Source organism: Cottoperca gobio, chromosome 6, assembly GCF_900634415.1.
Source record: "Cottoperca gobio chromosome 6, fCotGob3.1, whole genome shotgun sequence".
Classification (NCBI taxonomy): Eukaryota; Metazoa; Chordata; class Actinopteri; order Perciformes; family Bovichtidae; genus Cottoperca; species Cottoperca gobio.
Genome location: NC_041360.1, coordinates 25,372,633 through 25,398,721, shown reverse-complemented (window position 1 = coordinate 25,398,721; position 26,089 = coordinate 25,372,633). Strand labels below are relative to the sequence as shown.

Sequence of the window (26,089 nt, the reverse complement as noted above, 5' to 3'; positions counted from 1 at the left end):
CTCGACCAAATAAACATTCAAATAGATAAGGCCACTCTCTTCCAATCCAGGTTGTTACATGAGGCATTGGGCAGTTTTTCTAATTATTAGTGGAATATAAGGGTCAATGTAAACACACCTGCTGTATTCTAGCAGGTTAGTGGTCTGTTGTGAAGCCTGTTGAAGATAAACCTTACTTTAACCTCAAACATTGAACACTGTTACCTGTTTTGTGTTGTGTGTTGTCACTGCTGTTGGATTTGTGTTGTTGTCATGTGCTGCTGCCATTGTGAGTTTGATTCCCACACCATGTAAAGAAGCTGATTTGTCATAAAAGACTTATACTGTGATTTAACACGCTCTCTGCTGCTGCTTCCTGCAGCCTCCAGAGAAGGAGGGTGGGCTGGCTCGCCAGGTAGGAAACAAGACTGAATGTGCCTTACTGGGATTCTCCCTCGACCTGCACCGGGACTACCAGACCATCCGCAACGAAATCCCAGAAGAGAAACTGTTTAAGGTTTACACCTTCAACTCTGTGAGGAAGTCCATGAGCACCGTGATAAAGAACCACGATGGCAGCTACCGAATGTTCAGCAAGGGGGCCTCTGAGATCCTGCTCAGGAAGTAGGTCTGCAGCTGCTGCTCACACAGCTCTGTGCTCAGTTATATGATGATCACTTGACTCTTTCCTGTGGTTCCAGGTGCTGTAAGATCCTGACATCCACCGGCACAGCCAAACCCTTCAAACCTCGTAACCGAGACGACCTGATGAAGCAGGTGATTGAGCCAATGGCGTCGCAGGGTCTAAGGACCATCTGCCTCGCCTACAGAGACTTCCCCGTCGCTGACGGAGAGCCCGACTGGGAAGATGAGGCCCACATCCTCACTGGCCTCACCTGCCTCGGCATTGTTGGCATTGAGGACCCTGTACGACCTGAGGTACGTCAGCCTTGTCTTCACAAAGGGACACATGGAGGAAAACAGTCAAACACAGTAAAAACACACAGAGAACATCTGACGAGGAGCGTCCTGAAACACTATATCCGTCCTTATTTTAAGTAAGTTAAGTGGGTACGTTTTTCACTAGTAAAATCATAGCCATATTTTATCTGAGCGTCTCAGGAAATCAGTCTGACTACTACCTGAGCTCCAGAGGTCAAGCAGAGAAATTCTGTTGGCGGAGTGATGTTTTGGGAACGCTTGATGACAATTAACGTAATAACATAAATTCAATAACTGTTTCTTCTGTTGTTCTCATCAGGTACCAGAAGCCATCAGAAAGTGCCAGCGGGCCGGGATCACTGTCCGCATGGTGACCGGAGACAACATCGATACTGCCCGGGCCATCGCAACCAAATGTGGCATCCTGCTACCTGGAGACGACTTCCTGTGTATGGAGGGCAAAGAGTTCAACCGACGGATCCGCAACGAGCTCGGAGAGGTCAGCCAAACACAGACTGAACCGACAGTGTCTGTTTTAAACAGTGTTCTCGCAGCCCGTTTGATTCTCTCATGACCCTTGTGGTGTGTGAGGGGAACCCGCCGCTGCTGTAGGGGACACTAGCCGCAGTTTATTCTGCTAAACTGGTTTTAAATTAATGTTTTGCAACTAACACTTCATATTTATGTCTTCTCTCTTTCTGTGCAGATTGAGCAGGAGCGTCTCGACAAGGTTTGGCCAAAGCTGAGAGTCCTCGCCAGATCATCTCCGACAGACAAACACACTCTGGTCAAAGGTTAGACACACAATAAGCAGGTCAAAGAGAGCAGACGGACAGCCGTAGTGGTTAGACAGACGGGAATTGAAACAAGTAAGGCAAATTCAAGGAGTGAATGTGCCTTACTTACATGTAAACATCACGATCAATTGAAAACAAACTTTGTGATGTGAGCATATATAGAAATACAGAGTTAACCCTGATATGAATGAAAACAAAGACATAAAAACTAAATGCACTGCTACACACTGGAGAAACACTGGGTTTTAAAGGCCGTCAGAGTTGGGGCACATTTTCATCCTCATCTGGTCCATGAGTGTGTCTCAGCTGTTCATCTGTCATCTTCTCAGGTATCATCGACAGCACTGTGCTGGAGAAGAGGCAGGTTGTCGCCGTAACTGGAGACGGAACAAATGACGGCCCCGCACTCAAGAAAGCGGATGTTGGTTTCGCCATGGTAATGATTGTCACTGGTCATCATTCTTTTCTGTTTCAATCATGTTCTGATCCAGAGCAGCCAGGAGGTTAAAGGACAAACTATTGATTATTCTATCTATTCAGATTTGATGATTGATCTGTGTTGTGCAGGGCATTGCGGGGACGGACGTGGCGAAGGAGGCGTCTGACATCATCCTGACAGACGATAACTTCAGCAGCATCGTGAAGGCTGTGATGTGGGGCAGGAATGTCTACGATAGCATCTCCAAGTTCCTGCAGTTCCAGCTCACCGTCAATGTGGTCGCTGTCACCGTGGCCTTCACCGGAGCCTGTATCACCCAGGTGATGAGCCTGACACCGCTGCTGCCCATATCAGGGGTGGACATAATAACAGTAGTGTTTGTCTAATAATCCAGTCCAACTGACAGCAGTAACTACAACCAGAACACCAGGTGGCTCCTGGCTTTGAGACTTTATCATATGGTTCAGAAAGGATTCAGGTATTCTGCATTTTAGACAAATGACCTCAAGTTGGAAAAAGGTGATGTCACTTATTTCCACGCACCAATTTGATTTGAATCAAAAAGTAATGACGTGTGATCGTTTGATCATACATGACAAACAACTTAAAATACATGACATACAATCGGTATAACCTCGAAGAGTCAAATACCTTCAGCCGAAACACTTGCTGAGGCTCCTCAAACACTAAATCTAGAAGATTCTTATACAGTTTTACTCCAAAGATGTGTGACTTTATGTTTTCTTGAGTAAATATCATCAAACCCAGTGTTTTAAATTGGCGTGACAAAGTTCTGAAACTCCATGTAGACTGACAGACACTGACAGTAGATCTGTGCGTTTCCAGGACTCTCCTCTGAAAGCTGTGCAGATGTTATGGGTCAACCTCATCATGGACACCTTCGCTTCACTGGCTCTTGCCACTGAGCCGCCAACCGAGGCGCTGCTGCTCAGGGAGCCGTACGGTCGCAACAAGCCGCTCATCTCCCGCACCATGATGAAGAACATCCTGGGACACGGCATCTACCAGCTGACTGTAATCTTCACCCTGCTCTTCTTTGGTCAGTAAACGCACCACAGCTTCACGGTCTGAAACTGGAATGTTGTGTGAAAACGTGGACAGGGTTGTTTCCTACACATGCTCACTCGTCTTTGACTCCCTTTCACAGGTGAGAAGGTGTTTGACATCGACAGTGGCAGGAACGCCCCCCTCCACGCCCCGGCCTCTGAGCACTATACCATAGTGTTCAACACGTTTGTCCTGATGCAGATCTTTAACGAGCTCAATGCACGCAAGATTCATGGCGAGAGGAACGTGTTCGAGGGCGTCTTCAAGAATCCCATCTTCTGCTCCATCGTCCTGGGAACCTTCCTCTTACAGGTAACCTGTGAGGGCCGACGCTATCGTCACTCGTGGTCGGGTGATAAACAACTTGCTCTATGATGTTGTGTCTCTTTCCTCCTATAGATTGTCATCGTGCAGTTTGGTGGTAAACCGTTCAGCTGTGTGAGTCTTAACTTCGAGCAGTGGCTGTGGTGTGTCTTCCTGGGTGTCGGCAGCCTCTTGTGGGGACAGGTGAGACGCAGGAGATGATGGGAACAAAGGTTTCTAGCCAGACTTTAACTGGGGACGCTGTGATTACATGGTCAGCATCTTAAACCCACATTTGCTACCAGGTCACGAAGAAAAAATATCATTCAGTATTCAAATTTGAATTCCGAATAATGATAATAACTTTCTAGGCTATTTGTGCAGGAACTTGTCACCGTGCATCTTTCTCCCCGTCATGCCCACAACAACAGAGCGCTTGTTTTTAACTAACACTTCTCCAGAGGTTTCACATCTAATCCTTCCAACAGCAACACTTACTTCCTTTAGGCTTTAACAGGGATTATAAAACCCCTGAAAGTAAAAGCGATGGGAGTCTGTGAGTTCACATCAACAAATTAAAACAGTGGGATCAAATATTTTTATCTATCGGGAAATGATAAATAATGACCTGGTTTTCTCTGAAGCTAATCATCATCATTAGACAATAAACACCTTCAGCTGGTAACATGTTCAGGTCACACAGGAAGTGCTGCTGTCGTGTCTGACTGGGGTGTAATTATTGTCTGTCCCCCTCTCAGCTGGTATCCAGTGTCCCCACCAGCTGGCTGAAGTTCCTGAAGACAGCGGGTCACGGCACGCAGCAGGAGGAGATTCCTGAGGACGAGTTGGAGGAGATGAAAGACCAGGACGAGATCGACCACGCTGAGATGGAGCTGAAGAGGGGCCAGGTGCTCTGGTGCCGCGGCCTCAACCGCATCTCGACGCAGGTATTGGTTTCACCTTTAAGAAGGAACTTCCACCTGCAGGCACTGCTCTGCACATTATCGCAGAACAACAGCTGTTACTTTTCTGGCTACTGCCTGTGTAAAAGGTTAATGAGTATTTGCTGAATATCAGCCAGATTCACATACAAAGTAATTACTAAAACACTGTTTGAGTCTGTATAATGATCCAACTGTATATTTACATTATAGCCAGCAGGTCTTTCACTTGCTATTTAAAACCGATAAAATAACAACTATTTAGAAACTAGTGTACTTGGAGCCTTTAGTGTTAAGCATATGGCTATTTGTGAATAAGATATCTGCTCAGAGCAAAGTGACACACGGCACAAAAGCCTCATTTGTCATCTGAAATGTGAATACGGCGTGAGGAGAACTTTGCTGGAGACATATCCACAGATGAGAGTGAGCCCGGCTGTGTAACTACATTAAATCCACGGCTCTGATCAACATTGTCTTACTGGAGATTGTGTTACCTCCCTAAAAACTGAAAGAAGAGACCAACCAATCAGCAACAGTGATAACCATCCATCCATCCATCGTCTACCGCTTATCCGGGGTCGGGTCGTGGGGGCAGCAGCTCCAGTAGTGAACCCCAGACTTCCCTTCTCCGGGCCACATCCTCCAGCTCTGACTGGGGGATCCCAAGGCGTTCCCAGTGAGGAGATATAATCTCTCCACCGAGTCCTGGGTCTTCCCCGGGGTCTCCTCCCAGCTGGACATGCCTGGAACACCTCCCTAGGGAGGCGCCCAGGTGGCTCCTTACTAGATGATGAACCACCTCAACTGGCTCCTTTCAACGTAAAGCAGCAGCGGCTCTACTCCGAGTCTCTCCTGATGGCTGAGCTTCTCACCCTATCTCTAAGGGAGACGCCACCCGTCTGAGAAAACACATTTCGGCCGCTTGTACCCGCAATCTTGTTCTTTGATAACCACCACTACAAAAAATCTCAATCTCTCTGGAGCGTTGCTGTATATGTTTGTTTTTACTGTAGATGATCCAGCAGTTGTTTGGTTAACTGGCCAATGCAGGTTCCTACAGTAGCTGAGCCACAAGTTTGGACTCGGAGATGTGTGAAATGTTTATTTGGAAGGCTTTAGAACACATGTGCTGCTTGCTCTGATATACTGTACATTTGTATCAGAGCAAGCTAATATTATGATACATCCAAATTTACAATTAAGAGTGTTAAACTACCAGCTTTAAGATCGCTAGGATACTGTCAACACTTAAAAATAAAAGGCGCTTTTAAGGGATTAGTCTACAAAGTTTTATTAAGTCCACTAATAGTATGTGAGCTTTAACAAGTGTGTTCACTAAACAGCGCATTGTCGCACCTAAAGCAGTTTCATTTAAGAAACGTGACGATAAAGAATAAAGACACATAAACTAGTCGCAGTACTTTTACTGCACAGCTGAGCCAGTGCGCCACCATCTCTACATCTCTTGCAGAAGCTTCAAACATTTTATATATTTGTCAAAAAACAAAATGCTTATTACTCACCAAAACAACTGATTATTTGAACACAAAATCCATCCTCCTTTCTTTCCTCAAGAAGACTTCAATGACTCTGTTGTACAGTTCATCTGTGCGTTTCCACCAATAAGTCCTTTTCGATAGACACGGAGGCTAATGCTGAAAGCCGAGTCTGTCCTGCAGCATTTCTGCCATAAGTCTTAATTCGCTTTAAGGCCGAGAATGACCGCTCGGCAGAAGCAGTGGACACAGGGATGGTCACTGCCACACATGCCAATGTGTAAAGCTGCCTCATGCTCTCACTCAGATTTTTCTGCTCAAGGAGATCAGTGGGACTTCTTCCTTCAAAATCACTCATGGCATACATTACAGTCCGTTCTGTTTTTAGCCGGGACAGATCGAATAGTGTTCCGTGACTCTGTGTTAAGCTGGAGAAGGCTATTTGCGGGAATTTTTTCCGGTAGGTCTGAAAGTGCTGGGGGTCGAGGAGGGAGAGAAACATTAATTTTTCGTGGTCTTGAAACCTATTCCGTATCTGGCAAAGAATGTTGTCCAGAATATTGCTGTGGAGTTGTTGGTAGTGTGTGCGAAGGTCTCCTTGTGCTGTACGTGGGCCTCTGCGTGCTCTCGGACCACTTGAGGTGCACGCTGTGTCCTCGTAGATCTGACTAAACCGGCACCTCTCTCGCTCAATTGTGTCACAAAACTCGTTCACCCTTGTCAGACAGAATTGTACATCCAATGTTTGTTTCTGTAATATTCCAAAGAGCACATCTGAATGCTTAAAAATCCCATTGAATGTTTCAAGCAAAAAACAAAACTCAAAATCATCCAGACGTGCATTAAATCTATCAGCGCTAAGCACAGTATCCCCATCATACTCCTCATGATGTTCCAGTATGTGGTCAAACAGCTGCTTTAGGGCAACTCTCTTCTCAAAGACTGCATTGACCAATCTCGATGTATATTGCCACCGCGTTGGTGCAACATTAGGAAGACGACGCTTGCAAATGTCATACAGCAGTTGCGTGCGCTTAGGGGATCTGGAGAGAAATGCTGCAAGGCCATTGAGGTTGGCAAAAAAGACCTTGCATTCTTTAAGCTTTGAGGCCCCTTGAGTGAGTACTAAATTCAGTCGATGTGCATAGCAGTGAATGAATAAGGCCATAGGTGCCCTCTCCTTAACTTTAGCCTGCACCCCATTTAGTCCAGATGCCATGACCGCTGCGCCATGAAAACACTGTGCCACAACTTTATCCAGACTACATTCATATTCCTCCATGAAACGGAAAATAAGAGCGGCAATGTCATCAGCTCGCTTGCCGCTTGTAACATCTTCAAATCTGACAAACCGCTCCTTGACACCGGTGTCCGTCACATAACGCAGGACAAGCCGCCAGCTGTGTTACATTACCCACGTCTGTCGTCTCGTCCACCATAACAGCGACAAAGAGTGCTTTTTTATCTCCATTTTGATCTCTTCTCCCATCACTTCAGCAATAGCATAAATCAGGTCGTTTTGTATTTTGCCTGACGTCCCAGTAAACCCTTTGTTTGTGGACAGGTGGTAATGCAAATCTGTGTTGTTTTCAAAAAGAAAAGAAAGAAGTTCCACGTAGTTTCCTGTTTGTGGACTCGGCGCTTTCATCGTGCCCCCTAAATGTTTACCCAAAAACAGGACACAATCAATCAGTCTTTTCAATATTTCCCTATTTTTGTTCACCCTTTCGTTGTGGAGCTCCGTTTCCCTGCACACTTGATCGTTGAGCTGTAGATCCACTCGGGTGTCCCCAAAGGTTTTCAAAAGCACCGTAGCTTGTAAGTGCCCAGCCGTGCTTTGGTGTTTTGTTGTTGCCTTGGTTAGAGAACTCAAGTTTGCAAACCCTGTGTGGCTCCAAACATCAAATCGATCCGTTTTAAATAGCAGGCATTCCCAGCAGTACAATGTGCAGTGCCTCTCGGATGCTGTGAGCCGGGGTTACCACTCGTAGTTTGTGATTTGAAAGTGTCGGACAAACCCTTGTCCCACCTGTGATAGACTCGCTAGCGTCAGAGTTGGCCTTTCTCTTCTAACGATGTCTAGCTTTTCTTGAAAAGTACGTCTTGAAAATGGCGTTGTAATGATATCTCCGATCAAATCGATATCTTCTCCTCCTTCAGCCATTGTAGGTTGAAAAAACACAAACTAGCTCGTTCAAAGTTTGCTAGCTCTTCCTCTCAATAGTGCGTATCCAATCAAAAGACGTGGACATGCTGACGTTATCGTACGCCTGCTAGCTGGCCCCGGTGTCGCCAACTCGACATCTGATTGGTTAACGCCACAGTTTTGTCTCCGTTCACTTTAAGCGACAGGCGCCCGCACTGTTGCTTCTGAAGGCCTCAGGGCAGATCTCTTGGACCCTGGCAACACATTATGGCTGAAATATGATTGGATAAAAGCTCTAACATAAAGGCCAGACCTCCACATCTCCATCTGAGGCTGGAAGCAGCGCAACCAAGAGGAAAGCTACTGAAATGAAGAGAACAGACTATGGGGAATAATTTAATACATATTTGTGGAAAAAATATATCAAAATTAAATTTATATTCTGATGATGATTAGGCCAGCAGAGAAGGCCTTGCTGGCCCTGACGGCCCGCCACTGGCATTACATGATGCCTCATTTTCATATTGAAGCATGACATTTAAAAAAACGTGTAATACAAAATAAAAGTATCAGTATACTAAGTATCAGCTGTTTCATGGTGATGTGTATTAGTTGAAATGTTCACCTTAAACCCTTCGCTGACTGTTTGTCTTTGTCTTTCAGATTCGTGTAGTGAACGCCTTCAGAGACAGCGTGTCTCCTTACGAAGGACTGGAGACACCTGAGTCTCGGAGCTCCATCCACAGCTTCATGAGCCATCCGGAGTTCCACATCGAGGACTCGATACATCAGATCCCCCTGATCGACGAGGCTGAGTGCGAGTGCGACGACGAGCCTCCTACCAAACGAAACTCCACCGTCCTCCCGGCGCCACTGACCGGGCTGTCCACCCAGCCGCCTCTCCCGTCCTCGCCCAACCAGAACAACAACGCTATGGAACGCATGATTCCGCTGCCTGGCCTGATCTTGTCCAACTCAGCGGGGCTGCCGCCGTGTCCGGGGAGCCCCCTGCACAGCCTGGAGACGTCACTCTGAGGCCCCGCGCCCAGACCGGACCACTTCCTGTTACGAATGTCTGTTCGTACTGTGTTTGTTACGGCGAGAGTTGTGGTTCTTCTGAGAGAATGAAAAACATTTTAAAAACAGACTCGTCTCATTGGTTCTCGACAGGAGTTCACCTGCTGGTTTTTAGAATCCAGGAAGCAGAAATGTTCCCAGGTGTGTTTGTGGTTGTGTACTGAGCAGGCGGTGCAGCTTCACACGGACTGATGTTTCCTTCTTTATTTTAATAGACATGAACTCTGCAGTCGTTGTTTAGGAGAAGAGTGTTTGTAAGGTGATCGATCAATAATCAGTTTCTGATCTGTAAATATTGATGTTGGTGTTCAGACGTAGTCAGAGCTCGTTTTAATCTGAAGTGTTTCGGTTTGTCAGCAAGCGAGCTGACGTGAGCCGACGGTGACCGTTCAGGTTAGTTTTGTGTCGAGGTTTAACTTTAACAATCTGTGACTGAAATGTTTAGCGTCAGTCAGCTTTAATGCGAATGGGGGGGGGGGGCGGTATTCTTACAAAGATGTGTGTTTGTAGACAGAAAGGTTTGAAGTAAATGTTTAACATTGGATTTTATTCTAGCATTTTTGTATAAAATGTTTTAGGTTGTCGTTTCATAAGATGTAAAAACCGAAAGTTATTAAAATTTTAAAAAACAACAACTACCAGAGTGGGAAGTTTGTGACGCAGCTTCACATCCGACAGAAGAAGAAATGTTTTGGTTTAATACAAACAAACTGATGATTCCTCTTTTTGTTCTTCATATCAAACTGTTGAGGCTCCAATGAATTTATGACATATATCCTTTAAGTTTCAGGCTTTGCCTTATTCATTACGCTGTGCTCATTTTAACTCCTTTTATATCCTGTTGGTAGTTTAATGTACACAAAGCATCATATTCTATAAAATCATCACATGTTTGTGTCTTTGTCTCTGTCCTGTTTAAAAAGACAACTTTTCATGAGTTCCTCAGAAAAACAGCCTGTTTTCAGCTTTGATGCATTTTCCAGCTGATCCAAGAGGCTTTTTAAAGACTTTATTTATCTGAAGAAGGAGGAGAATCTTCTCATAAAGGAAACTTCAAATCATCTGGAGATACATGGTTTACACTGGACAGGAAGGAGATGAAAACTGAAATCTGAAAAGTAACTAAAGCTGTCAGACAAAAGTAAAAAGTACAATGTTTGCCTCTGAGATGAAGTAGAGTAAGAGTATAAAAGTGCATGAAATGTAAATACTCAAGTACATATACCTTCAATTTGTACTTAAGTAGAGTATTGAGTAAATGTACTTACATTCCACCTCTGGTCCTCACTGATGCTGAATGAGATTGATCTGCCTGACAGGTAACAACAGCTTTCCCTGGTGGAGAATCTGCAGCATGTGAGTTCATGCTCAGTACAACCAGTGAGATGTTTGTTGTCCAGCTCACAGTTACAATCTAAACTCCATCTCCTTCTGCAGGGATCTTCTCCTCGCTGAGCTCAGCTCCATCAGCCTCCCTGCAGCTCAACAACTCTGACTACATGTAAAGAGAACAGGTGATCAGGACTGAACACACGTGGATGTTGTTACATTTATTAGTTTCTTGAACATTTGTACTATTAACTCTTGGAGCGGCAGAAGCAGGACGTTTCAACGACTACGACAATAATAATTCAGTGGTGGAAGAAGTACTCAGATCTTTAACTTAAGTAAAAGTAGTAATACCAGTATAAAATACTCTGTTACAAGTAAAATCCCTCCATTATTATTATTATCAGGATTGTGTTATAAAAATGTACAAACGATATAGCCATATCATTTCAATTAATATGTGTTATTAAAAAAAAGCTACATCACAAGTTTAAACAAATAATAATAAAATGTTTTAGCTACTGACATGCATTTCCTATTTGTTGAAAATTCAAGAGACTCAAAATAACATTCAATTTAAAATTAAAAACAACTTAAAAGATGGGTTTGAATTATGAAATGTAGCTTTATGAATATGAAATGTCCCTAATGATATTACATTCAATTTTTTTAAATTATTATTGTTACCTTCAAAACTAACTGCATGTGTTGTTTTGCGCAATATATAATTCTAAAAATCTTTACAAAATGTAATACAATAAGTGCAACATGGATGTACGGGAACTCATAAAACACAAATACTCTACGGACTACAATCCCCACAATTGTGCTAACAATTGCGTCACACACTTTCAACCAATGGTTGACTGCGTCCGGCTCACGTGACCAGTAGCGCAGCAGATTTGAATCGTTTGTGTGGTTATGTGTTTTCGTGTCGTCGTTTGAATGCGGAGCAGAAAATAATTGTTTTGAGTGTTCAGAGGAGCTTGAGGTTTGTAGTTGTTTTACTTTAATTAAACTGTGACTCCAGTCAGCCTAAAGTCATGTTTACATTCTCAGTTTAAAGCTAAAAGTCAACATTTGATTTAGCTAGCGAGTGACCTAACGGGCTCGCATGCTAACGTTACAGTTAGCATGCTAACTGTAACGTTAGCATGCTAACGTTACAGTTAGCATGACGAGTAACGTTCGTGTTTAGATTTACTGTCTTCGCTGTTTGTCAGAGTAAAATGTTGATTATAGTTTAATGTGTCGCTGCAGGGCTGATCCGGATCAACCTGCTCCCCACGGAGAAGAACCGACTTCGGGATGGACGGTCGAGCTAACAGCGGTACTTCAACACTAACTGACCCCCCAGCGTTCATTTATTCACAACAGTTCATGTGTTTTATTAACTGATTCATGTCTCTGAACAGATCTGGTCTTTCTGAGTGATGAGAAGTTTGACTTCGATGTTTCTCTGTCACCTGCCAGGTAGGAAACATGTGACAGTTCCTTCACTTCCAGTTGTTCTCCATTTCTTTACAGACATTTTAACAAAGCACCATTTTCTCTACACACAAATCCAATACTGTCATTTAGGGTTTCACCAGGTGAAGCCCTTTCACCGGCTGCTTCTGAATACATTTCCAATACCACCAAAATGTGTAATAATATGATCTACTCACTGTGCAGATGCAAACCTCAAGGTTGAAGGTTCAGCTTTGTTATTAGTGGAGTAAAAACAACACTCCCTCTGAAATGTATTGGTTGTAGAAGTTACTTTTTACATTTCAAAATATGATATGATGCAGTACTTTACTCCTAATCTACGCAGTAGTATACAGCTAAATGCTCTTGCATATATCCATTAGTGGTAAAAAACAGAACAATATGTTTCTGTATAATTAGTACTTTAATTACATTTTGCTGACGAGACTTCTGCACTTTTATTCAGTCCTCTTAATTTGATGGAGTACAGGGTCTGAGTACTTCTTTCACCACTGGTTGTGGCCCCCTCCATGCTACACACACAGAACATGTATAAACAGATGTAAAAAATTTAAATATAAAAAAAGGATATAAAAGCAGCACTAAAGGGACATTTGATAAGGAAAAATAAATATATAAACAAGGAAGTTATGTATATACATATATGTTCTGGTGTCTGTTTGAGTTAACAAGTATATTATTAAAAAACAGAAATGTGAAAGGTTTGCAGGTCTGAGCTTTGTGTGCATCTCTCAGCTGTGATTCTCTCTCTGCAGCTCCAAAGGTGATGAGGATGACGACGAGGTGTTCGTGGGTCCGGTCAGCCATAGGGAGCGGTGTGTCTCTGTAAACTGTGGCGTCTCGGCTTGAGGACGTCGGTGGTGGCGGCGTGCGGACGAGCTGGAGTCCGCTGAGTGAAGATCAGCTGGAGTCTTTGTATCAGGAAGCCCACAGACTGGCCGACCAGCTGCAGTGCAGAGAACCGAGCCAGCCACACGGCGCAGACGACAAGACCGGCAACGCGACCGCTGACACTACAACTTGCAGGGATGACTTCGTCCAGGACGCCGAGGCCAAACGGGGTGTGCTGGATCAGACCGCCAGTGTACTCAGCCCCATCAAACGACAGACCTTCTGTGTGCAGGACAGTCCCATGAAGCAGCTGCCTCCCGCTGTCCAGCACCGCCTGCTGAGAGGAAGCAGCTCTAACGCAGCTTCATCCACCAGGCCTGCAAACACAGCTTTATCCACTCGACGCACCTCCATCAACCCAGCTTCATCCACCCGACCCGCTGCCAACACCAGACTCGGCACCTCCAGCCCCATAGTCGGGGGTAAGCCTAAGCCCAGGACAGGGCTGCGTGGAAAAGCCGCACTGGGCGTTGGCGTCGTGCTGCCGAGCAAACCTGCTGTCCCGACAACTTCCTGTTTAGCCAGCAAGAGCAAAGTGGAGAAAACCGTACTGCAACCACCGAGCAAAGTAGGAGAAAAGTTTGTTTTTTACTCTTAAGTTTGCAAATTTATTCACTGTCTTGATAGGTGTCGGCCTGTAACCGACGTATAACTTTCCTTTATCTAGTTTGAGAGTCATAACTGAAAAACTGTGGAAATGGAGGATCAGTGTGAGGGTCTGGTGCCTTGCTCAAGGGCACGTACTAATCCAAACGCTGTACTGGGTCTGTTCGGGGACTTGAACCAGCAACCCTCCGGTTCCCAAGCCAAGTCCTGATGAATGATATGATAACGTGATATCGGATCGGTGCACAGACTTGCGTACTCGACGACACCCAATCCCACATTTTAGATTGTATCTGAGGCAACAACTCTACCTGTGAGTCTTTGGCACAAGGTTGTTCTTGTGTTTTACTTTGAATCAGAAGACGGGAACAGATGTGTTGATGTAGGTTTTATATCCATCTTATCTGAACATTAGTGGGTGATATCTCTAAAGTTCCTGAGCTTTGATTTAGTTGCCCAAATATAGTTCCAAGAACTCTCCCAGAGCAGGCGGAGAACAGTGGAAACATTATCTTTACTTCCTGATTGTCTCGTTGTGCGCGTTTCTTCTCAACTTGCCTGCTGAGAGTCGGTGTTGAGAAATGATTTCTTGTTCGACACGATGATGGAAACCTCTCTGAGGCTGCGTCAAAGGGGAACAAGGGATTTATATGTTTACTATTTCTTGGCTGCAAGGAGTTGTCAGGCAACCAGTGGAGAAACCAGGAATTTATGTCGACGTCGTCTCTTTTTGTTGTGTCTCAGACGATGGGGGGTTGGAGGCGGAGTCCGTCCTCTCACCCCTCCAGCAGGGCGGGGTCATGTGAGGATCTGCTCTCTGATTCAGCCAGTGTGGCGTCTGACGTCAGCGACTCCTCCATCAACTCCAGCCTTCTGGGAAAACGCATGCTGGTCCCGCCCACTAAGGTAACACCCCTCTTCAACACTGAATCAAACCTGGAGTGTGTACACGTACTGTACTTCATTAAAGCTGATTCTGATATTGTTTATTTATTAGAAACATTCTGACACCGTATGGAAGTAACTGATAATCTTTTCCTCCGTCAGAGTGCTGTGAGGAACCTGTCCGGTGTGAAAGCCCCGCCCCTTCAGAGGAGGAGGGTGACGGACAGGAATAACACGTCCTCGTCCTCGTCCTCAATGTCCAGCTTCAACTCCAGCATATCTCTATCCCCTGCTAAAGGTCCGTATTTTGTAACTGCTCACTGCTCCGGCTCTCATCATCCATTCAGAACATGCAGCATTACATGTGTTGCGTCTCCTCTCAGGTAAACTGAACCAGAGTCTGAGTGCCTCCACTGGCCCCGCCCCCATCAGCAGAACAGCCAATCACAGCAGGCCGCAACGCTCCATCTACACCACGGCAGAGCCGGCGTCCTCCAACGCTGGCCGCCGCTCGCTGTCCGTACAGGCCAGGAAGCTGTCCGAGGTGGAGCGTGTTAAAACTACTAGGTCTACGCCGCTGAAGAAGGCGGAAGTCACAACTGTACAGGTGACGCCCTCCAGGAGGGTTTTGGAGAAAGCCGCCTCCTTCCCCGCCCGACCTCTCAGCGGATTGAAGACTAAATCCAAACCCGAGGCCCCGACCCCCAGCGGAGGATTCAGAGGAGTCCGCCAAGGAGACGGTAAGACACACGGTGCTGTGACATCTACGTTGAGAATATTTACAAACTTGGCTGCAGATTCTTGTCGGGGGCCGCAGAGCTGCTAAATGACACTTGATGTTCGGCTGTTTAAACATTTTGCTGCAGGTGTAGAGGCCGGTAGATATTTCCATTCCCTCCTCAAAACACAATGACTTCTGTATTACCTGCTCAGATCATCACTGAAGTAAACAAAGACAAAGTTTATTAGTGAGTTCAGGATGCAGATTCTGCTCCTCACCTTCAGAACCGACCCGTTTTCATTTAAATCTTGTGGTTGAAATGAAATCAAGTCTTCAGTTTGTGTATTTGAGTCTCCTTCCTGTTTCTGTCTCTCACTCTGTCTTTGTGTTTCTCTTCCAGACGTCTCAAAGATGTTGAAGCCAAAGACGCTGACTTCAGTGAGCAGCGCTGAAAGGTAGATGTCGTCACACTGCACCACGTCACTGAATGTGTGTCGGCTGAACATTTATATCACTCATGTGTACGGAAATCCTCGGATTTGCTGACTATAACATGTCTAAACATGCGCCACAAATGGAGCAGAACATTGTTTGTGGCGTCGAGTGAGCACGTGGTCATTAGTGTGCGTGTGCTCGTGCACAGGCTTTCAAAAACAACATTTTAACTGAGGTCAAAAAAGAGTTTGCTCTTCGGCTGGCTGCACGCTAAGGGAGGAACGCACCTGCATTAACAGGTCCGGTGTAGCCCCATGAGTGACAGTTACAATAACACAAATCTAATTCTATCCCTCTCGGCTCTAACACTGTTAAAGTAGATCCCGTAAACCGTTTTTTATCTGCATTAGTTCGGTTCTCCAATCAGTAATTAAAGTTGATTTAATAAAAGAACAACTAGTTACTACTTTATTCAAATTGAGGAAATTGTTTGAGGAGTTTTTAATTTATCTTTTCGAGTGAAGACGTGATAAAATATAACGACATCAAGTGTAAAGAAACTAAATAATGAATCGTCTGCTCTCAACACTTTATCACGGAGTCATAATTAAAATATTCCTCTAACAGCTGCACCACCTGTCCTGTCGCTCTGAGTCTGAAGTAGTTTGATATCATCACCTTCGTCTCCTGCAGTCTCTCTCAGATGCCTGCTGGCGGCCCTCTGACGCCCTCTGCTGGCAGCTGCAGGCCGCTGCAGGCGAAGGCGCTGCGTCCCTCGGCCCTCCCCACCCCAGTGAAGCGCAGGATGTCCTCCATCCCCGTCGCCACACCCACCAACCAGACCCGGGCCAGCAGACCTCCAGCCACCTCTGACACCGCCCCCACCTCGGCCAAGAGAGGAAGAAGCTGCAGGTGCGTTGCTTTAAACTGTTATCGACCAATAGGAAAGCTGCTTTGGGGAGTCCCACTGCTGCACATCACCACGACAACCCATGCAGATGTCTAACTCGGCTGTTTATTTATGCGTTGTTGTTTCTGTAGCCCCGTCCCCGCAGACACACAGGAGGCCGAGCCTGTTGATGCCCCCAACATCCAGCCCTTCTGTCTGGAGGAGGAGGAGGAGCCCCCTGCTGCCCCGCCCACTAGCCCGCAACAGCCTGACCAATCAGAGAGCACTGATCCTGCAGCACCGAGTCAGAGCGAATCAGAGCCCAGCAGGAACCTGATCGAACTGGAAACTAAAGAGGAGAGCAACAGCAAGACACAGGAGGTCAGAGGTCACACACACACACACACACACACACACTCATATATACATACTCGCTGTAAAATCTGAAGTCATTTTGGTTATCACCTATCTTTACGTATTTCTGTCATTTCCCGTCTGAGGATCAAGAACGGTTTCTATGACCCGAGCAGCTCGCAGATCTTCACCTCTCGCTTCTCTGCAGGTTCTGCTGCTGGATCTTCCAGCTCCGACTCTGCATCCTCACGAGAAACTGCTCATCGACCTGTCCAACACCCCCGTCCTGATCCGGAGCACCTGCAAGCCCTGCACCACAACTCAGGTAGTGACGCCTGCGTCTGCATGTTTGCATCCACAAACTCACATGTGTTTAAATAAACTTTACAGGTCCGTTTATTATACAACAACATTTATAACGGCCTGCTTCAAACTAAAGCCCTTAAATTAATACTTTTTCTTAATATACACATTAAAGATGATTTAGTTTTAAGGGGAATAATAATGTGTAAATTAAATGATTATAACAAAGTAATTAAATTAAATTATCTGTTATTTGTGGAATAGTTTTGAAAAATAAATTAAAATGTGTAATACACGTAGTAGATTTAAAAAATAAGATATAACTTTTTGTTCGGGACCTTTTTAAGTATAAGATGCATATATTTAATCTTTACCGTAATTTCCGGACTATAAGCCGCGACTTTTTCCCCATTTTGCGACCCTGCGGCTTATATAACGGTGCGGCTTATCTATGGATTTTTACAGCTAACGGCCACTAGGGGAATTCCTAAATCTATGGATTTTACAGGTTACAGTCCACCGGATGCAGGGAAAGAGCGCGCAAAAGTAGCGAGTGCTACGAGAGACAGACGGACATTACGAGAGCGAGGCAGTGTGTGAGACACCCTCATTATGGAAAAATTTTTCGAGGAGTCTTATTTTGTTAAATATGCTTTTATGTTGATACTCCTGAAACCGGCACTTTCTGGGGGTTCGCGCCACTTTTTCGGGAGACGGAAAGAAGGATACGCTGAAGAGAGGGGTGCATGTCCAAAAACCCCGACTGTGGAGTTACCGTATGATGATGACTTCCATGTGTTTCTTCTGTTTCAACGGTAATTTATGGACAAATTAAGGAAAACACCAACGGTCAGAGACAATAAATGCTGATTGAACAGGCAGAAGTTCTCCATCGTTATTTCCTGGTTCTACACAACACAACGCAGAGTCGATCGTGGTGTCAGCTACAGACCGGCTACAGTCACATCAGTCAATTTAGCGTCTGCGGCTTATAGCCCAGTGCGGCTTATATATGTACAAATTAGTCAATTTAGCATCTGCGGCTTATAGTCAGGTGCGGTTTATAGTCCGAAAATTACGGTAATTTGCTTTGTTATTATTTCAATAACTTAATTAAATGTTATTTGTGTTGTATAAGTTGAAAATATATAATATTTCACACAGAAATAAACTAAATTAAGTCGGAAGCCTCGTGTGTAGGAGTAAAACGAGTTAATTAAATTATTGTTGTGTAAAGAAAAACTAATTATTGTTGTATCTTAAAATATGTCTTGTAAGTAAAAGCTCTTTTCCTCTGTATGATATTGTGATGTTTCAGCAGCTGATCGACCTGAGCTCTCCGCTCATCAGGTGGAGTCCAGAAGACAAGAAGGAGAACAACGCTCCGCTCATCAACCTCTCCTTCTGATCCGCGTCCTGCTGCACAGCTGCACAGCTGCACCTCACGTCAACTGGACTCTTAAGAATTATATTTCCGCTAAGTCTTTATCAGTGAAGTCTTTACTGAAGCAGAATATCATGTTTTTAAATGATGAAAATATTCAACGGTTGCTGAAGTTTTCTGCACCTGACTTTACTTTTGTTTGTCTGTCTTGCTGCTCTTATTGATGTCTGAATAAATGTTGTTAATTAATGTCTCGACTGCAAACTCCTTTGCTCCTGTGTCGCCACTTCACCAACATGGAAACCCGACTGTTCATAAAGATATCGAAGCAAACTTAAAAAAATATTAAACTGTTTAAAAATATGTAAAATTGTTTAAAAATATGTAAAATTGTTCGTCAGGCTAAAACATAATAAAAGTAAGTATACATGTGCAAATAAATCTAATCTACCATCAAAGTGTTTTATAAAAGAAGAATACATTTAAATAAAAAGTGCGTCTTTGTTTTAACTACCAGAAGCTTCTAGTGGGTTCAGAGGTCAAAAGCAGATCTGATAAACCTTTATAAAGTATGTTTATATTATTTTAAAGTGGATTGTGCAGCAGACAGCTCGTGCAGAGACTTTATATGCATGCTCTCTTTCTGGACCTCCTTAATCCTGGAGCAATCAATTAGTGTCTCTGAGTCTGGAGCCTCATCTGCACTTTCCCAAACCTTTGTGATATCTAAAGCTGCTGGTGCCAGCTGTACTCTCACATGTAGCCAAGTGTGCAATTATTATTATTATTATTATAATAAGCCAGTTTTCGGCACCTGGTGCTGTATACTTGAATCTGTAAAATGTATTTCACCAGTGAAATCTTTCACCTAATGAATGAGTGTTGCAGTCTTTTAAAACATCGGAAGTAATAAAGTATCTGTCTAAAATGTCTGGAATCGTTGGAGGGGAAGCATTACGTCTGGGTATGCAGGGTCTGTTTGTGTTTGTACATAACCTTTGTAGCCGTGAGATCACATTAATAAATTAAGTAAACAGATTAATATGTTGTATTGCTGATGCAGCATGAAGCCTGCAGCTATAAGCATGAAGCAGCTGTGACAGTCTCGCAGGAAGTTTGTTTTTTGCTTCCACAAGCAGATTATGTTGAGCTTTAGTCACGGTGGGAACCTGCAGCATGTTTTCAAGGCGACGTGCATCTTATCATTCAGTGAAGTGTTATCAGATGTACTGAGGGATATAAACAGCGGGATCCAGCTGTTAACACCACTAACATGGCTTTCTTCAAGTGCGCGCTCAGCCTCCTCGCGCTCCTCGCGCTCTCTCACTGCTGCTGGGCTGAAGAGAAGGTCAGCTTATTTTTAACACCTCTGGGTAAACATTAAAAAATAAATAAGAAACGGGGATTATATGTGTTATTTATTAGTTATTATTTGATTCATTCGCTTTTTTATTTTCACATGTCACATGTATATTTGTTGTGTTGCTTTATGTTAAAAGTTACACACTTACATTACTACAAAGAATTTTCAATTAAATGTATTATTATTATTATTATTATTATTATTATTATTATTATTATTATTATTATTATTATTACTACCAAACAATCCTATAATAACTATATGTGTAAAGGTATGACTGATGTCTTCTCCCTGATCCAGGAACCGTCTGTCTCTGAGCTCCTGTGGAGGGCCAACAAGGATGTTGGTAATTGTATTTCTTTAATTTTTCACAGACACAGTGTACTTTAACAAACATTTCTAAATGTGCCAAAGTCCCTGGACAGATGTAACGAGTCAGCCTGAGAAGAATAGAGGATTTAGATTATAAGAGTTAATTTATGCAGTAAATAAGACATTGTTCTGCATAATTATTATAATTACAGCAGAACACAAACACCAGTGATGGAATAAACTATGTATAGTGTTTATATATTTACTGTGCTTCTGTTTCTGAGAACCTGCTGCTGCAACAACTTCTGTCTTTTTTAATGTCTGTCTGTCTGTCTGTCTGTCTGTCTGTCTGTCTGTCTATCTGTTGTTGTGGAAGTTTTCCTGCTTTACTCTGGAGAGATGTATATAAAATCAAATACATGGTGATAGAGACAGAGTTGTCTTTGTGCATTTATTTGTGGCCGCAAATGGCACCAGTTTCACAGAATACAGCGTAGTCTATGGAAGGGCACATGTTGGAAGAAGACACATAGGCATTTTATACAATTTGGTTTGGAGACGAGGTGATGAAAAACCACATGGGGCCGAGCCAAACTGCCCTTTGATGCTTGTAAGGTAATAGTTATGTAAACAGAATATTGAGTGATACACTCAATATTTTGTCTCAGTGTGTTAAACAGTTTGATCAGGATTTGGGTGTGTCCTGTCTTTTGTTAGTTTATCAGTTTGATCAGGATGCGTCTGTCTTGTATTAACATGAAATGGCAGTTGGCCCTGGTTTGATTTGACTGGCACTCCTATGTTAGCATCAAATGGCAGTTGGCTTGTTTAACATAGGAAACTTATATAATTAAAACAGTAGACATTTAAATTGCTATTACACTGTCTGTCTGTCTGTCTGTCTCTCTGTCTGTCTGTCTGTCTGTCTGTCTGTCTGTCTGTCTGTCTGTCTGTCTGTCTCTCTGTCTGTCTGTCTGTCTGTCTGTCTGTCTGTCTTAATGACTGCCTGTCTGTCTGTCTGTCTGTCTGCAGTGCACACGGAGGCAGAGCCCTTCATCATTGACGACATCGCTTATGACAATGAAAGTGAGAGAAACGCTGATCCCTGCACCTCCAGCAGCTGCATGTGGGCAACATCTGCCGATGGGAACGTCTACGTTCCTTACGTCATCGCCTCACATTACGGTAACTGATTCTTAAGTTTGGTTAAACTTTAAAGTTTAAGTTTTATTATACCAAAAGATTTGATGCAATCGCAGCTTTTATACTGATATTCACTTAAAAAGTTGACATCTGATTAAGTCTTTTTAATTTGGAGGGTTCCTTGGCTGCAGAGATGTGTGAGCGTGAACATGAACGTCTTCTCGTGTGTCCTCTCAGCTTCTCGCGAGCGCTCCATCATCGAGCGCGGGCTGAAGTCCTTCGGCGACGTCTCCTGCATCCGCTTCGTTGAACGCTCCCACCAGAGAGATTACCTGAACATCCAGTCCGACAATGGGTAACAAAGTGTGTGTGTCTGTGTGTGTGTGTGTGTGGTGTGTTGTGTGTGTGTGTGTGTGTGTGTGGAATTTGCTGGAATTTGCACGAACACAGGAAGAGAAATTAAAATATAAAATAAGAGCAAATATAAAATATGATAACTTACTGTGAAAATGTGGTAACAGTGGTAGTATTGTGCAGAAAGGTGATGATATCAACTAATATAATTTATCACAGATTAAATGTTGATTTAAAAATGTCTTTAAATCTCTTAATCTGCTTTATCTCAAACCACATTTATGTAAAAATGGAAATATTCTGGATGTTTTTGCATTATTTATATAAAATGTTCCTTTTGAATACTTTTGTATCTCAACAAGAATTTAAAATAAATTTCTGTGTTTGAATCATTTTTAGTTGTTATTTTTAGACCTGAAACTGAATCTTTTAAACTCATAGACTCATTTCTAAACAAGACTAAATTATTTCCATCCCAATTACAGATGTTTACATCGTGAGTGTAACTACTTTGTATGCACAAGTGTTGCTTCAAATATCTCCTGTTTTATTTTAATAAATAAAGAGAAACTTCAGATTCTTAAATATCTTACATTTAAAAAAAAAAAGTAATATGTCTTAAATATATAAACAACATCAGACTTTTGGTACATTGAGATGGAAAAGTCCAAATATAAAACCAAGAAGGAAACTTTAACTGCCATAAAAAATAAAATAACTTTTACAGTCACTTAAATCTTAATATTTCTTTATTTAATTGTATGAATGCAGCTGTTACTCCTACGTCGGGCGTCGGGGTTATTCCCAGACGGTGTCTCTGGACCGCCAGGGCTGCCTCTACCACAGCACCGTCCAGCACGAGCTGCTCCACGCCCTCGGCTTCAACCACGAGCAGTGCCGCTCCGACCGGGACCAGCACATCCGGATCCTGTGGGAGAACATCCAGTCCGGTTGGTCCTTTAGCCTCCACGCACCGTTAACATTAACCTCATCACAACGTTGCACTAATACCCAATTTTAGTTCCTGCAACTCAACGTGATGGATGCAAAGACTTAAACAGTACACAACGAAGAAAATAATAATTAAAATGTTAGCTTGTTAGCTCAGCTCTGTCGCTAACGGGACAGATCAGTCTCATAGATGTGGGTCAGGAGGAACTGCTACACCTACTAGTAGGTTTTATCATCTAGTCACACGGTTGATCACCGAAAGAAGGAAGACGATACTGACCCCTAGTGGCCAGGAGGAGTTTCACTTTGACTTTCAGGTGTGAATAGATGATAAAACCTAGTTTGTGCAGCCGGCCTCTTCTACATCTATAAAGCAGATAACTACTGATAACGGCCATTTAACAGCCGATAACATTCAAAATTACATTTTAAATCAGCCCTTTAACATTTTACCCAAATCATACCACAAAACTAAGTTCTTGAGGAATTGACGACTGATCAAAAGTAAAGAAATCTAAACATTTTCTGTCTTTTCTGACCCTTGTGGTGATTTGTGTCCTCTCAGGTTGGGCGTACGCCTTCGACAAGATCAACACTCTGAACCTGAACACGCCCTACGACTACAACTCCGTCATGCAGTACCACAGGTCGCTACGGCTACTATTCATTCATAAACTCAATGGTGGATTTTATAATCATTTAAAGAAAAAGGGCAGAAAAGCAATATGAATTGTATACAGTACTTGTAGGTTCTTTATGGTCAAATGGCGTTAAGGAGAGTTTAAAAAAGTTCATTTTTCGTGCGCTCTGCCTTTATTTACGCTATTTGATAGAAAACCTAGGGAGGTGAGTACTATTTACAATTTATTTTGTTTTTGGGTGAACTACGCCTTTAACTTGTGCCTTCATTTTTATAATATATATATAATATAATATATATCATATTTTTTTTAACATCTGTTTATTGATTTTGCAGAGTTGTATAGAAATACAGCAAACCAAACAGACAAACAACAAAAATAACAAAATGCTAAAAATTCCAGAATCTGTTTATAAATTATTTTACATTTTATTTATTACTAAAGCTGCAAAATAAAGTTATAACAGCAACCGAATGAATAAACAGGCGGCGGCTCTGTGGCGGCCGATGGGTTTGAGCGCCACAATATTTTCCAACCTACCCAGATACAAATAATTTAAAAAAGTATATATACAATACTATATACTATATACTATATATCATAGACTATATACTATATACTATATACTATATACTATATACCATAGACTATATACTATATACTATATACTATATACTATAGACTATATACTAGATGCTATAGACTATATACGATATACTATAGACTATATACTATATACTATATACTATATACCATAGACTATATACTATATACTATATACTATATACAATAGACTATATACTATATACTATATACTATATACTATAGACTATATACTATATACCATAGACTATATACTATATACTATATACTATAGACTATATACTATATACTACATACTATAGACTATATACTATATACTATATACTATATACCATAGACTATATACTATATACTATATACTATAGACTCTAGACTATATACTATATACTATATACTATAGACTATATACTATATACTATATACTATATACTATAGACTATATACTATATACTATATACTATATACTATAGACTCTAGACTATATACTATATACTATATACTATATACTATAGACTATATACTATATACTATATACTATATAGACTATATACTATATACTATATACCATAGACTATATACTATATACTATATACTATATACTATAGACTCTAGACTATATACTATATACTATATACTATATACCATAGACTATATACTATAGACTATATACTATATACTAGATGCTATAGACTATATACGATATACTATAGACTATATACTATATACTATACTATATACTATAGACTATATACGATATACTATAGACTATATACGATATACTATATGCTATATACTAGATGCTATAGACTATATACTATAGACTATATACTATATACTATAGACTATATACTCTATACGATATACTATATGCTATATACTAGATGCTATAGACTATATACGATATACTATAGCTCAATAATGTCTAAGATCAAGTTATATTTTAATTATTTTATGGTTATATAGAACCTTTTTTTTTAAATAATATATATTATTATATATATTATTATCATTTTTAATTGTCATATATAACCATGAACATCTCTTTAATAATATATATTTTTTTATGGTTATATATAACCATGAATTTCTTTTAAATAATATATATATATTTATATATATATATTATTATTTTTATGGTTATACATAACCATTAAAACATTTTATATATATATATAATTTTTTTTTATATACAAACCGAAATATATTTAAACATCTGTGCTCTGAATAATTCCAGGTATGCCTTCTCCGGGAACAATAAGCCCACCATGGTGCCAATCCCCAACGCCAACGTTGAATTCGGCACGGCCAATCAGATGAGCAGGAATGACATCAGCAGACTGAACAAGCTGTACAAATGCCGCTTGTACAGTCAGAAAACACACACTGGGTTTGTATCTGGAACTGCTCCTTGTGTACATCTAATTTAAGGTTTCGAGTGAGCCATGAAATAAATGTGTTTTTCCTTTTTTCAACAGGTGATGAGATGAGAACAACCCTGAGATCATCACGCCAGCACAACACAATCTAAGATATTGTATCAAGAATAAACCTTCAATCATGTTCGTTGAAGTGTTGTTTGCAGTTTGTACTTTACTAAATGTTCCTGAATCCACAGTTTACTCCTGAAGTTTGTGATGAAAACATGTATACATTTGTAATGGCAAAAACATATTAAGTATTAAAAGTAAAAGTACATATTATGCAGATTGTCCCATTTCAGAAAAATATATATTATGTTGTTATTACTTTATATATTATTAATATTTCAACTGGTAAAGCTGGAGCTGATTTTGAATACTTTGTGTCTTTCTGGGAACGTAATGTAGTAGAATATTAGATTCAAGATTCAAGATATTTATTGTCATATGCACAGGTAACAGACAGTTATACTTTACAATGAAAAACTTACTTTACTAATCCTCCAACAGCAAAATTTTATATTTAAAATGAACTAAAAGCAAGAGATATAGACTAGATACAATATAAAAATTGATAAAAATTGAAAGTTGATTGATTGTGCGTGTGTGCGTCCTCGTCTCTCGTTGTTCGTGCATTCCAATCTTTCGTCGTTCCTCATCCCTCATCGTTCCTCATCCCTTGTCCGGCGTGCGTGGGTGCGTTCTAATCCCTCGTCGTTCCTCATCCCTCGTCGTTCCTCATCCCTTGTCCGGCGTGCGTGCGTTCTAATCCCTCGTCGTTCCTCATCCCTCATCCCTCGTCGTTCCTCATCCCTTGTCCGGCGT

At 42.0% G+C, this 26,089-nt stretch overlaps 3 protein-coding genes across 9 annotated transcripts in view; all 3 read left to right on the top strand.

The window, feature by feature from the left end:
* atp2b1b (ATPase plasma membrane Ca2+ transporting 1b) overlaps nt 1-9,793 on the top strand; it is a 29,056-nt gene extending 19,263 nt beyond the window's left edge. For 4 of the 7 annotated variants that reach the window (XM_029433039.1, XM_029433037.1, XM_029433038.1 and 1 more), the window contains 11 exons: nt 362-603; nt 681-918; nt 1,241-1,420; nt 1,628-1,715; nt 2,048-2,154; nt 2,286-2,477; nt 3,004-3,217; nt 3,326-3,537; nt 3,625-3,732; nt 4,287-4,475; nt 8,778-9,793. In XM_029433039.1, coding sequence (XP_029288899.1) covers nt 362-603; nt 681-918; nt 1,241-1,420; nt 1,628-1,715; nt 2,048-2,154; nt 2,286-2,477; nt 3,004-3,217; nt 3,326-3,537; nt 3,625-3,732; nt 4,287-4,475; nt 8,778-9,149 — 2,142 coding nt within the window. In that variant the 3' untranslated portion in view covers nt 9,150-9,793. The remainder of the gene's footprint in view (nt 1-361; nt 604-680; nt 919-1,240; nt 1,421-1,627; nt 1,716-2,047; nt 2,155-2,285; nt 2,478-3,003; nt 3,218-3,325; nt 3,538-3,624; nt 3,733-4,286; nt 4,476-8,777) is intronic. The other 3 variants (XM_029433040.1, XM_029433041.1, XM_029433042.1) reach the window with 2 other exon arrangements.
* A 1,576-nt stretch (nt 9,794-11,369) lies between these two features.
* On the top strand, nt 11,370-18,732 carry gtse1 (G-2 and S-phase expressed 1). Its single transcript, XM_029433051.1, is given in 13 exon segments — nt 11,370-11,511; nt 11,781-11,850; nt 11,936-11,993; nt 12,767-12,842; nt 12,844-13,470; nt 14,253-14,414; nt 14,556-14,691; nt 14,777-15,133; nt 15,515-15,569; nt 16,243-16,461; nt 16,591-16,819; nt 17,001-17,117; nt 18,414-18,732. Coding segments are annotated over 12 exon segments (2,148 nt in total). The 5' UTR covers nt 11,370-11,511; nt 11,781-11,828; the 3' UTR covers nt 18,504-18,732.
* A 1,020-nt stretch (nt 18,733-19,752) lies between these two features.
* LOC115009235 (high choriolytic enzyme 1-like) lies at nt 19,753-25,408 on the top strand. Its single transcript, XM_029433104.1, has 8 exons — nt 19,753-19,827; nt 20,143-20,188; nt 21,187-21,339; nt 21,535-21,652; nt 22,423-22,601; nt 23,168-23,249; nt 25,081-25,233; nt 25,322-25,408. Exons 1-8 carry the CDS (start codon nt 19,753-19,755, stop codon nt 25,323-25,325), a joined length of 810 nt encoding a protein of 269 aa, XP_029288964.1. The 3' UTR covers nt 25,326-25,408.
* The last annotated feature ends 681 nt before the right edge of the window (nt 25,409-26,089 follow it).

Coding starts and splice junctions, on each gene's coding strand:
- LOC115009235 (XM_029433104.1), top strand. CDS start 19,753: ATGGCTTTCTTCAAGTGCGCGCTCAGCCTCCTCGCGCTCCTCGCGCTC. Junction 22,602..23,167: donor GTGGGAGAACATCCAGTCCG/GTTGGTCCTTTA, acceptor GTGTCCTCTCAG/GTTGGGCGTACGCCTTCGAC. Junction 23,250..25,080: donor TCCGTCATGCAGTACCACAG/GTCGCTACGGCT, acceptor GAATAATTCCAG/GTATGCCTTCTCCGGGAACA.